The following is a 13,841-nucleotide window of genomic DNA, read 5'->3' as shown; positions in this document are numbered from 1 at the left end:
GATTGTATAAGGATGCAGAGTATCCCCAACTCCTCCCAATCTTGTGCTCAGATCTGATTTGCTGCCAACACTTCAAACCAGGAAGTGTTGGCAGATATCTTGGGACTCAGCTTGAGCTGAGTTCCAGGAAAAACATTTTTTAAAAGTAAAGGATGCATGGTAGAAATACCCTGACCCCCTAGGCCTCTTGGGAGCTTCAACAGGGCCAAAAAAGCATTTTTCAAAAAATATTTTTGCAGGGGTCACACTGGATCTATGGTTCCTGCCAAAAATGTATAAAAATGAAGCTAGGTCTTCCTTGATATGTAAGTAATTGACCTCCAGGTGGGATATTAATGCCCAAGGACCAGCACCTCCACAGGGCTTATTTATTTTAAAATGGGTGCCTCTTGGACCACCCAGATCAGCACTTCCCTGGGGCCACAAGGAAGGAAGGAGGTGAGCCTTTCAGACCTCCTTGGCCCTGGGGACCACCACCTGCTGAGGCCAAAACAAGTTGTATATGGGCCCAGGGCAGGACGTCTTCTTGAGCTATTGATAGTCCAGGAACTGCCATGCCCCAAGGCCAGCTCCTGGTATCTTATGGGAAGGCCACCCCCAGCACATAGCTATTTGCTGTGGCTTGGCAGGAGTTTTACTGCTTCCACCAAGCTATAACAAACGCTCCACTTCCAGCAAGTGAAATAATTTAAAAAATGCTCTTGCTTGATGCAAGTGGGAGACAGTCTTTACCATGTTGTGACGTTATCACACATTTTTTAGCACACATGTTTTACCATATGTATGTTTTTACAGCGCATGCCTTTGCCAGAGTGGTAAATTTTGTTCTGAGATCGCACTTTTTGTGATTTGGTGTGAATCCATTCAGCAATTTTAGGGATATTAAGGTAAAACAATATAGATATGTAGGGACACGGATCCGACAGTCCCCATGTTAAAATCTGATTGGCCGCCAAGACTTCAACCAGGAAGTGTTGCCAGCCATTTTGGGACTTGGCTTCAGCCGAGTCAGTCAAAAAAAGATATTTAAAAAAGAGGCCAGGGTAGGGACACCCTGAGCCCCTATCCATGGTGCAAGGGTCCCCCCCAGAGATCCCACCATGGCTAAAAAGTACTTTTTTTTTTTAAATCTCTGAAAAATCCATGAATGGATCAGTGGATTTTTCAGAGATTTATAAAAACCAATGTGATGTCCTACGCAGGTCATTTACTTTGCCCCCAGGTAGGCCAGGTCCGGGGACATTGAGGTTGAAAAACAGAGGGGGATCATGGGGCCCCTTCCTAGGGATTACGGTATCCCTGGGCCACCACTTCTCCAGGGTTAAGACAGCAAAAAATGCAGGGGGGCACACAGCCCCCCAATGGCCCAGGGACTACCACCTCCGCAGGGCAATGGTCAATAAATGAATGCAAGGGGCCCGTTCAGCCCTCGGGACTGTCGCCACCCTGGTGCAACCATTAGATTATATGGGGTAATCTGCGCCCCCCCATGGACCACCACCCCCTGGGTCTAAAATAAAATAATGAGTCAGGTTCATCATAGACCCCAGGCCCCAGGAACCACCACCTCCCCGGGCCTAAAGTAAACATTGGAGAGGGGACGAGCAGCTCTCTTCAAGGAGCCATGAATGGCCCTGGGGGCTTCCAACCCTCAGGGCTGACTCCTGCTACCTCCCAAGGTGCCGACCCTTGGGAGGTAGCTGTTTGCTTTTGATCATTGAGATCTAACAGTTCCTACAAAGCAAAAGCAAACATAACTCCGCTTTCTGCAAGCAGCAGCTTCGGCTTGCAGAAAGCAGAGTTTTCATCTCTTTAATTGCACACGAATATGAGTGCAGGGAAACAAATTAAAACACTGACCCCACAAGCAGGGAGCTGCTGATTAAAGCAACTTACTCCTTGCAGAACCAATGCCACCTCCCATAACAGATAGGAGCTGCCTGGGACTGCGGGGACTTTGAGGTACCCCCCCATGGTTCCCATAGGCTTTCTTAGCTACCCAGGGCACCATTTTATATATGGTTGGGCACCGGGGGATAGGGCTTCTGGGCCCATTATCTCCCTCTTGGATAACCCCTTTTGAAAAAAGTATTTGGCCCCGGGGAGGGGGTGTTTCCCAGGGGGGATCCTTGTGGCTCTCCCTTATAAATAATTTGTTAAGTAGTTCCAGGGAGGTGGTAGTCCCTGGGGCCTGGGTGGGTCCAAGCGGCCCCCCACATACTTATAAAATATAGCCCTGTGGAGGAGGTGGTCCCCAGATCCAATGGGTCCATCCTGCCCCTCTTAGATTTTTTAGATGTTGTCCTGGAGAGGTGGTAGTACCCAGGACATGGCGGGTTTAGGGCCCCCATAAAAAATGTTTAATATGAAGTCCCCAGAGATGGTGGTCCCCGGAGAAATGCAGCCTCTCCATATATGTTTTTACTGTTGTCTCAGGGAGTTGACGGTCCCCGGGTCGGGGGGGGGGTCTGTGCGGCTGCCCCCCTAAATTTATTTTTATTTTTTAGCCCTAGGGAGGTGGTGGTCCCCAAATTCAGTGGGGTCTGTGCGGCCCATCCAAATATATTTATTTAATGCAGCCCCCTTTAAGCTCCAAACCCCTTTGACCATGTGTGGAGCGGGATTTGGAGCTTTAGTTAGGTTGGCTATAGGGACTGACCACTGCCCAGGTACTGTGGCCAACCCCTGCCATTCATGGCAAAAGGGCATGAGCAGTGTGGGGTTGGGTGGCTAAGGGGGTTGGCTTCAAGGATTGGACACAGGCCAGTCACTGTGACTAACCTACACTGTGCAGGCCCTGCATGGCAGTGGTTGGATTAGCGTATGATAATTAAAATTACTTTGCGTTAAAAAACATAGAAATTCACTGAAAAAAACATAGTTTACAGTGACATTATAGTTAGGAGATTGAATTAAAAAGCCTTAGAAATTCACTGGATAAAAAAAGTTTACAGGGATTGTATTGTTAGGCTCTGATTTCACTTGTATAAAGCCAAAACAATTCAGCAGTTATAGTTACCTGAGCTAACTATAATTTATGACCCCCAATGCACTGCTTATGACCTCACATTTTACATCACCCATCACATGGCCAGTGACATCACTGATGATATCTCACATAAGATCTCTAATGACATCATCCAGTGAGTTAAAGTGTTTTGTAAACGTTTCTGAAACTTAAAGAAATATACTAAGCTACTACATAAGTTAAATTGAATAGCCAACAAGCATTCCACCATACATCTTTTATCCTCACCTGTTACTACACGGCCCCAGTACCAACAAAGCTAGGAGAGAAGCCCACAGGAAAGGAATTTAGTTCAGCTGGGGAATGGATTGATAGCTTGGGAGGTGGTATGTTTAGAACACCATTAAGCCTTGAAATTATTGCATTGATTTGTCCAACTGTCCTGTTTTCCTTTTTCCATATATTTTGATCTGGTGTTCCTAAATGTAAGTGTAAAGCAAATAGAGGATCATGCAAAAAAAAGTGAGATGTGGCTGAGATGGAGGATGTCAGAGATTGAAGGCCTCATTACGATGTTGGTCTGAGGCCTTCTCAGTGTGTGAACCACCCTACCATAGGTCGCAATATTCAAATATTTTTTCCATTACCAAATACTATGCTTAGAATAACTTTAAACTTTTCGCACTTCGGATGTGTGCTGTACGTTGCAGCGCAAATACGAAGTGAGAAAAATTAGGAGAAACAAAAGCATTTCTTCTTTTTTCACATGCTTCAAAGTGGCATTATTTTTGGATGACAAACCCTGTCTTCGATTGTCATCATCATCGTCAATTTACCTTTATTTGGCTGTTTTACAGCTATAAAAGTACATAAACATATAAAACATCAAGATATGGCATAAAAGGAGATAAAATGCATAATTTCAGATAATATATAAGGGGGCATCCTAGGGCCGGTTTCGGGTTTTCAGCCCTCATCAGCCAGTACGACATTGTTCTGCATTGTGTCCATCAACTGTTTTTGCTTTTGTCACCCCGAGTGAGACGGGTATGCCCAGACATGGGTCCAGTGCTCTCAATGCCACTGGAATCAAGCTATCCTGGCTGAAGAGGGGTGAAACCCCAAAACCGGTTTTAGGATGCTTGTTTCCAGTCCAGGGAGGACCGGGCTTGGCAGTTCGGGCTGGACTGTTTTCATGAGGCAAAGGGTCATGACTGATTTGCATATGCCGGGCTTCAAACTGGAATGGCATGGTCAGCAAAAAAAGGATAGATTTAGACCCAGATCTCTGTACTGGGGTAAATGTATGACATTGTTCTGCATTCTGTGCATCAACTGTTGTTTTTTTATTAAAAACGCAGTCACAGACATAGTGGTCTGCTGACCCAAGCAGGCCACCATCCCTGGGACTTCTAGCCATTCCCAATGGGGTCGCGTATTGCAACAGCCTCATTAATATTCATGAGGCATGCAATTCGCAACCCCACTGGGAATCGCAAAAGGTGTCTGAGACACTGTTGTACATGAAGTTTAGTCAGTATCAAATTGCAAGTCCCAATTTTGCGCAATTTGCAACTAGCTAAACTTAATGGTCGTACAACTAGCCCAAGATTCACAATTCAAGATAATAAATGTTTGATACATCGAAGCTAGTAAAATCTAGCACATAAGACTCTTCCTAAAATTAGTTGCCATCAACATAAAAGTACTAGCTTTAAAACATACTAGTGGATCATTTAAAAGTAGCAAAAATTGCAAGGCCACATCATAGTTCCTAATACCCTGTGTGACAAAAATGGACCTCAGGCAATACCGCCAATATTCTAAGTAAAAACAACAGAATAGCATAAAGTGCTTTGTGCTCTGCTTGCTCACTCCGTTACCTGGGCAAGGGGTCGATTCTGAGGTACATACCTTCATAGAAGGAAAGGTTACCAAATGGTGCACAATTACAAGCCAAAACCCAGCCAGCACATATCAGTGTTGATTATTATTGACACAAGACAAATAGTATTGATAACCCTCCTCCAATGAAAGAGACATATACATGCGGACTGCAGATTTCATCCTTCCGGAATCTATCCTCAGATCTTCCCTATGCCTAAAAAAGCCAACTTTAATCTAATTCTTGGTGAGTTTCACGACCATTTGAGGGTCACTGCGCACAGGCAATTTAAAAAGGGTACTAACAGGTGAACTAATATACCACAGCCATGGAATGTGAAAAGCGTTATCCAGTTTTAGACAGTCTATAATGATTGATTTAGTAAAACTAGTCTCCACTTTGGACCAAATAGAAAACCAAAGGAGTAAAGGTTTGGCCAAGAGTAAATCTTCTAAATATTGTAATCCAAGCTCTTGGTGAGCAGTAAAACTGGAAGCAGAGGAGGGGAGACAGAGTAAACATTTGATAAAACAATTTTGCTTGGGTTGTAACGACTTACTATGGGAATATCTCCAAAGGCCGGCCCCATAGGTAGCGGTCACCACCCTCCCTGGCCTTGTATATCTTTTTTTTTTTTTTTAAAACCTTTATTGTACAGAGAAGGCTCACAAATACGGCCTACAACCCAGCGGGCCGGCCACCACAAAGAAGGAGCATATTCAACAGTACAGAAACGCATACAGAATATCACAACAAATCATACAGGAAATAAGGGCTAAAAGCCATACAGCAACCCACAGGGGCAGGATACGAGAAGGTTGATTTTCTAATATAGTAACGGGTATGACAGGATAATAACAGGTAGGAAGTCTCGGAGGGCCGTGGTGGGCCGCGAACAAGCCGCGGCAGAAGATACAGGATAACTCAATAATGACAAACACATATCGGTAAAAGCAGAATAGGAGTCTCGCCAGATAAACAGTAGCAACCGCCGTTCAGCGCCCACCCACCACAACAAGAACATATCATATCAAACAGAGTCGAAAAAAGCTTATCAAATAAAGCCCTCCGTCACACAACCCAGGGAATAAGGAAACACCCCCCCACAAGAGGGGGGAGGAAGGGAGGAAAAAGAGGGAGAAGGGGACAAAAAGCGAAAGGAAGAACGCCACCTCAAGCACGCGCCCCACGGCAAACGAGGCCGGAAACCACAAATCGGTATACAGAACCAGTAGTAACCGGAGCAAAATTACTTAGTGAGCCAAAGTCACAGTAAGACCAAACGGCTAGTGTATCAAAAATAACCCACCCAGAGGGACACATGCTGAGACCGCGTCCCGAAAAAGAGGACACACAAGAGCCATAGAACCAAAAAATAAGAAAAATGAGGGGAGAAAAAAAAACCCCCCAAAGAAATGACAGACCCCCCCCCCACCCCACAAGCCCACCCTGCACCCCTGCAGAAGGCTATGGCCTACCCCCCAGCAGCGTGCCTGTCGCCCTAATCAGAACCCGAAATATAGAAGAGCTAAAGCAAGATAGAACCATAAAGACAAAAAAGAAGGGGGGGAAAAAAGGAACAAGGGAGGAAAGAACACGGGAGAGGGCCATAAAACAGAATCATAGGCTCCCACCCTCCCGTCCGAAACATCAGTGTCCACAGGAAGGCAAAGATTTTAAGGATACAGTCCAGGAATACGACAAAAATCCGACATGGTCATACCGTACCAACCGATCATCAAGCCATTACAAGACAACAGTCCACAAAGGCAAGATCGTCTCATCCCTGTCCTTGTTTTTCCAAATCGGTAGCAGTCCGCCTCACGAAGAACCAGACCACGAGGAACAGGAGGCAGAGAACAGGGAGGTCAAACTTCAATCCGCAGAAGATGGTTCGTGCATACCTCGGATGAACAGGGACAGTCAGAAACCATTGTACACAATGCAGGCACAGTTCCGAAGATGATCTGAGGAAAGCCGACCCAGCGGAGGCAGCACAGGATCTACGTTCGGCCATTCGAGGAGATGAAGAACAAGAAGAACCACCAAGACCGGCCCGGACAGGACCCGGCACACCGACCCACAGCACAGGAGAGGACACATCACGATGGAGGGCAGCGGAACTCCGCAAATCCGCAGAAACGGCAGCCTCCGGGTCCACAATTTCCAGGATAGGTCCAGCCGCACCCAGCAGCGACGTAGCCGCACACGCCAGGGGGGGTTCAAACGGCCCAGCGAAACGAGCCTCCTCCAGGGTAACAGCGGGTGCGGCCACAGGAGTACCCCAGGAGCACAGGGCGGCGAGGATGTCGGCAAGTGTAGGAACACCTTTACAGTATCCGGCTTCTGCGCCACATCGTGGACCACCGCCGCCCATCTCGGCCCGGCTGAGATATACAGTGTCGGCCGCCATCTTGGAAGCCCGGCGGGGTCGCAGCGATCCACGACCCCCGACCGGGCCGCAGCAAGGCAAACGGAATTCAGTCAACCACCAGCAGAGGCACGTCCAGAGCAGGAAGGGGGGCCACCAGAAGAAGGAGGATCGCCGGCCCCCCAATGCCACCGGCCCCGTTCTCCGAGTCCGGGCGAAGGCACTCAAAATGGCCGGACCGGAGAACAAAGGGGGGGACAAGCCACATTTACGGTCAGCCCCGTCAGCAGAAGGCAGCGCCTCCACCCCAGGCCGCGGTACCGTCTGATCAGGCCAGAAAGCCGCAACCGGCCTCTCCGCACAACCGCCTCGTAGGTCGAGCCCACTGCGCCATCAAGGGCCGGCTACAGCGTAGCGCCCCGTCCGGGCGCCGCCGAGGAGACTCAGGCCAGTCCGCTCCGGAGGCCCCGAAGCGAGCGAAGGCACAGGTCCGGAACCACAGCACCCAGAGACCACCGGAACAGACGGTAAGTGCATATAAATCGCCGTAGATCCACAGCGTAGCAGAAAGTGTCTTCCCGGGGCAGGATAAAAGCAGGATTTATGTTTCGAACAGGAACGTAGACGGAGCCGAGCTAAAACGCGGCCATCTCGGACGCGAGCTTGGCTCCTCCGCCTTGTATATCTTTAATATTTCTTGGATTAGCCAGCTCTCCAATTTGGATGAGAATTTAAAGATTCCATTCGTATTTCTAACCATTTTCATTTTGGCATTAATATCCTGTTGGGCCCAACAACCATTGCTCATAAAAAAGACTCCCAAGTAAGTAAATGAACTTAATCCAACAATGGGCATATTGTCAATAAAAAAAAGGTCTGCAGTTTTTTATTTATGCCCGCAGATCAGTGGGACCATTTTGGATTTATTAATCTTCATACTCTTATCAGCCATAAACTCAGCAAAGGCATTCATCAATTGTTGGAGGCCAGCCGGGGTCCTGGAAATCAACACAGCATTATCGGTATAATAACACTGGTATAGGACAGCAGGCGACACTGGGAGCATCAGCTTGTCTTCTATTGTCAACTATTAAGTACTTGGGGTTTTGTATTAAAAACCATGAGTGTTTGCATGGGAACACCCATAGAAAGTCCCTTTGATGCAGGGAAACACAAAGCCATGCTTTGTGCTGTTTTGAACTACTTTTGACACAACTTTCTGGAAAGTAAATAAAATGTTGTGCAAGCTTGTTTAGTCTGTGTCAAAGGGTACAATCTGTTTCATTATGGAAAAAAAATGATGAATATGAGAGCCTGTTGTATAACTTAATTTCTAAATAACCTATTTTATTTTCATGTTTCTATTCCAGAATGTCCTGCGCCCATGTACTATTTGGAATGTTTGTTGGCTGGCCCGGATGTAGTGGGTTCTGAATGTCAGAAGAGCTGCAAGACCCAGGACATGGACTGTGTAAGGAGTTCTTGACTTACTAGCTGTCATGTTTGCATGTTTTGTTTGCTACAGAAACTTCGCCATATTTATATTTATTTTAATGATTACGGGACACCCAACTATCCTGACTCTAACTATGTACATTGAACAATTAAACTGTTCCCCGTCATCAACAATGTTAATCTAGCTAAAGACAAAGGGCTCAATTCACGAACAATTTGTGTCTTTCTCCTTCTTTACCTGAAGGCTCTTGAATGATCTGCCCCCAAATAGCTAACTAGCCACGTCCCTTCATCATTCTAGAAAATAAGACTTACAATCTTCATGCCACTCACAGATAACCTCCTTTCCGTCATCTCCCCCACAATTTACCCTCTTACATAGCCCTACTTAAGGCATGTCGTGGTATCTTTTCCTTTCGTTTTGTTCTTGCCGTGACTTGCGTTCTGTTATACCACTTCAGGGTCACATATGTTAGCATGTAAGTTTTGCTGCCTTAACTACACTTTGCTAAAAAAAAAAAAGCCCCTTAAATTATAATGCATTGACAAAGTCAATATTTTTTACGTTGCAATAGTGATGTTGGTATTTCTTAATTTTGTAATATGTTCTTCATCCAAATTAACAAAATAGTCAAAGGCAATGGCTGAACGAGGATCATCCAAAGTGGCACATGTTAGGTGCACCTACGAGGTTTGATGTGTGGTGACGTGTATAGAAAACGCACGCTGTGCTTTATAGCCCCTCTCACTTTCTACGCAATATTTCCCTATGGAAAAGACAAATCATGGATCAAATATAGACGTCTTTATGCAACATACAAATTAACCAAAGATCACTAAAAACCCAGGGTCTTTGTTTGCTTTACCACACTGGAAAATGTAGACTGATCCACCATACTATGGTCCATATTTTGTGGTGTAATGTTGTATACATATTTGGCACACATGTGGATTACATCGGAATCTGAATAACAACCAGTGCAAGAAATATCTGCAGCAGGGATGAAGATGGGAGTCTATGTTGCTCTCTAGCTCTGCAAGCATAGGAACAGTCTAGGAAAAAGAGGCAAGGAAAGTGGAAAGTGTTGGAAGGTGGTTTAAAAGTAGGGGTAAGAAGGTACCTACCACTAGTAATTTCTTTTGTTTAATCTTTTTATTGAGTTTTATATATGTAACACCAATTATAAACATATTCAGCACTTGCAGAATCAGTTGACAACAACAAAAACCATATTAATCAGGGCAATGTATTGATGTATTAACAGACGGCTGTTACCCCATGCATATCTATGCATCGTTATAACTTACATCTGATATAGCAGCTATACAATGTAATTCCGGCTTTTGTTAAAATCCATACTAATATTATAAAGAGAGAGCCCAAACCTTTGAGGCGGGTAATCTCAGTAACCACAGCACCAATCACAACACCCAATACAGCGTTGGAAAGGGCAGTTGCAGCTTTTCAAGAAACAGTGGTGTTCATCACAATCATACAGTGCAAGACATACAATTGTACCGTAGGACACCACATACATTTAAAAGGTAAAAGTACCGTGCCAGCAAAGTAGTCCCTTGTGGGCGTGTCTGCGTTGTGCTGTGGGCGTGGGCTGGGGTGTGACTAATGCTGGGGGCGTGTGGTACGGCCATCACATCGTGGGCTGTGGGCGTGTGCTGGGGGCATGACAAACGCTGGGGGCGTGACAAACGCTGGGGGCGTGTGTCCGCCCTTCATGCCATGTGAGTCGTACATACCAGCACCAATTACGTTGATGCGCAGCATCAAGGGGCACGCTGGGGGTGTGACACGCTGGGGATGTGACACGCTGGGGGCGTGAGAAACGCTTGGGGCGTGTGTCCTGCCTTCATGCCATGTGAAGGCAATTGCGCCGCATCAAGGGGCACGCTGGGGGCGGGAGAAACGCTGGGGGCGTGTGCTACGTTCCGCCCTTCATGCCATGTGGGTCGTACATTAATCAGATGATCGTCTGCTGTGGCCGTGTGCTGGGGGCATGACAAACACGTTCAGCTGGAGGCCTGGTAAGTAACATTACTGCAGCCTCTCCTGCGCGCTGTTACTGAACTCTCTCATTCAACGAAATTAGACGTGCCTGCTACCATCAACCAGGGCTCTAGCCGGGCTCAGGCGGCACATCAGTACACTAATTACACGCGCCTGATAACATCAACCAGGGCTGCAGCTGGGCCTCAAGCGGGGGAACACGCGCATGCTAACATCAAACAGGCCTGCATCTGGGCCTCAAGTGGGGGAACACGCAAATGAGCGTGGCTGCGGGGACAATTACTGCAGCCTCTCCTACTCGCTGTCACTGAACTCTCTCATTAAACGGATTTACCCGCGGTTTATAACTCTCTCATTCAACGACATTACACGTGCCTGCTAACATCAACCAGGGCTGTAGCAGGGCTCAGGCGGCAGATCACTACACCAATTACACGCGCCTGCTAACATCAACCAGGGCTGCAGCTGGCCCTTCTCCGTCCCTATTCTAATGAAACAAAAAATGTTGTCTACCGCGAGATTTTAATATAAATTGCCTTTGCCAAATACACACATTACACACATTCTATTTCATACCCGGACAACGTCGGGACAGGCTGCTAGTTTCAATTTAAAAGAATAGCATCAGTACCTTTTTCACTCACAAATGTATTCTGCATGTATATTTCAGAGTCTTTTCGGCTACACCGTAACTTCAGGGCTGATGATCAAGCCACCAAATATATGACAATAACACTTTTTACCAACAAATCTAGAGAAAGGGGGGGGGGCGGGGAATAGGGAAGGCGGGGAGGCGGTCCAAGTCTACCACAATAATGCCATCTTCCCAAGGGTAAGTACATAAAACTCAGTGCCGTACTACTGCATACGGGTCCAGTGTACGTGGTGTGTGATGCGCATTTCAGATCTCATTGTTATCGGTTCACATCACCGTCTATGTGTAGTCTAGATTAGCTAGTAGGAATATCTGGAGGGTCATCCGAAGTTATTGCTACTTGAAACACTGTTAGGATAGCATTCCAGGATGCTGAAATGGGGTACTTACGATGACACAGCCTCTGCCTTAAACCCAGTTCACCATGGATTGAACCCAGGCTTTGAGTGGCGGGGGTTGTCTGCTTTCCATCGACGTGTGACTAGCCTGTTAGCCACCACTAAACGCAAGTCTAGAAATTTGGAGAAGGCCTTGTATTACTTATTTCTGGGGAATATTCATGTTATGCAGGCTTTCCACATGTTTGGCAATGCCCTGTCTGTACTTGATTTCAATAATAGAAGTATTCCGTGCCAGTAACTGTGCAATCTGGGGCATGAACACAACATATGTAGGAGGTCGCCATCTACCATTATGCAATGTGGGTAACATGCATCTGCCCTGTAAAAAAACCTATTAATTTTATCTGGGGATAGATAAGCTCTATGGAAAAAATAAAATTGGATCACTCTAAACCTTGCATTTCTGGGAATACTTCTAGGGCTTTCCAGCAACATATCCCATTTTGTAGATGTATAGGATCGTGTCAGGTCTGCCTCCCATTTGTTACACAGTGGTGTTAAATCAGTTACGGTATGCTTGTGGATAGAGTCCCCAAACCATTTTATGAGGCATCTTCCCGTGCCCATTACATGCATAAACTGCATTAGAAGATTTGTTGGGGGTTCCTGCTAAATGTCCCCCCAGCGACGTCTCAGCAGTGCTATCCTGGAGAAGTGATTAAGGAATTGTCCAGGATAGACGCCCTCCTCCTCCATCATAGAGAGAAAGGGCCACAGCATACCCTCAACATACAAGTCTCCCAGCGTATGCATATCAGCATTCTGCCAGTCCTCAAGTTCTGTCGTTCTAACTCTGCCCCTCTCCCCCCTTTTCGGCAATCCTGGTATAGGTATTGATGGCGCATATAGTATAACATGTCTGGTAAGATGTAGAGCTCTACAAAAACATTTCTAGCCTATCGGCAGCAGAAGGGGAATTGATGTATATGATCGAGTACATGAGTGGAAGATGGAGAGGAGTCTGTCCAGCGCATATGGGGCACCGCATACCACCGTATGCACGATGTGGAGTGCGGCCATCCATTTCGCCACACATTGTATTTGGGATGTCAAATAGTATTGTTCCATATTGGGCAGGGCGAACCCGTCTTGCATCTGACGTAAGTACAATTTAGCAAACGCCACTCTGCAGCATGTGTTGTTCCTTTTGAGTTTTCTCATCATCTCCTCTAGCGGGTGAAAAAATGATGTTGGCCGGTATTGCAGAAGGTTCACAAAATAGTATAACAGACGAGGTAACATCACCATCTTAATAAGCGTCACCTTGCCTGCAACTGAAAGGTTGAGCGTTTTCCAGAAATCTATTTGGGATCTTAGAGCTGTGATTGCCCTGGATAAATTACCATCCATGATTTCCAGATCCGTATGATTAATTTGTACTCCCAAATATCGAAATACAACTAGTTGCCAGGTCCTTAATGCACTATATACCTCAAGTTGAGAGGCTTCTCTGCTAGGAGCAAAGGGAAATAAACAAGATTTCCCCCAGTTCACACTCAGCCCTGATATTGAAGCAAATAGTGGGAGTGTGTTAGAGATGAGTGGGGGATCGCCTGAAAATGCCTATTATAAAGCAAAACATCATAATAGAGTGAAATGGCATATGTTTCCTCACCTAACTGTATACCCCAGTGGTCTGCTGATTGTCCCAGAGCTATAGTCATTGGTTCTTTGGCCAGGGAGAAATTAAGTGGGGAAAGAGGGCCCCCCTGCCTAGGTCCTCTTCCCATCAGTATAGGCTTTGAGAATAAAGTTCCATAATGAACTCGCACAGCAGGTGTTCCATACAATAGTTTAATCAAACGTAAGAAATATGGCCAAAACCCAAAGCGTTGCAACACCTCAAACATATAAAGCCATTTCACTGTATCAAAGGCTTTCTCTAGGTCCAAGACCATACAGCCTGCTGCTGGCCAAGTTGCCATAGCACTGTACATCACCTAGAAAAGCCTGCGAATATTTAGGGAGAAGTTTCGCGCTGGAACAAAGCCATTTTGGTCTTGATGTACCAGGTGCGGGGTGATAGACGCCAGTCCCCCGGCCAGGACACCAGCCTATATCTTGTAATCCCCATTCAGCAGTG

At 46.3% G+C, this 13,841-nt stretch overlaps 1 protein-coding gene across 1 annotated transcript in view; it reads left to right on the top strand.

Moving 5' to 3' along the window:
- LOC144823889 (mucin-5B-like) overlaps positions 1-13,841 on the top strand; it is a 1,747,676-nt gene that overhangs the window by 1,214,871 nt on the left and 518,964 nt on the right. The window contains exon 18 of the mRNA XM_078682783.1: positions 8,595-8,695. Within this exon, the coding sequence (XP_078538909.1) occupies positions 8,595-8,695 (101 nt within the window). The remainder of the gene's footprint in view (positions 1-8,594; positions 8,696-13,841) is intronic.

This window comes from Lissotriton helveticus, chromosome 3_1 (assembly GCF_964261635.1).
Source record: "Lissotriton helveticus chromosome 3_1, aLisHel1.1, whole genome shotgun sequence".
Lineage (NCBI taxonomy): Eukaryota > Metazoa > Chordata > Amphibia > Caudata > Salamandridae > Lissotriton > Lissotriton helveticus.
This window is presented reverse-complemented; position numbering and strand designations above follow the sequence as displayed.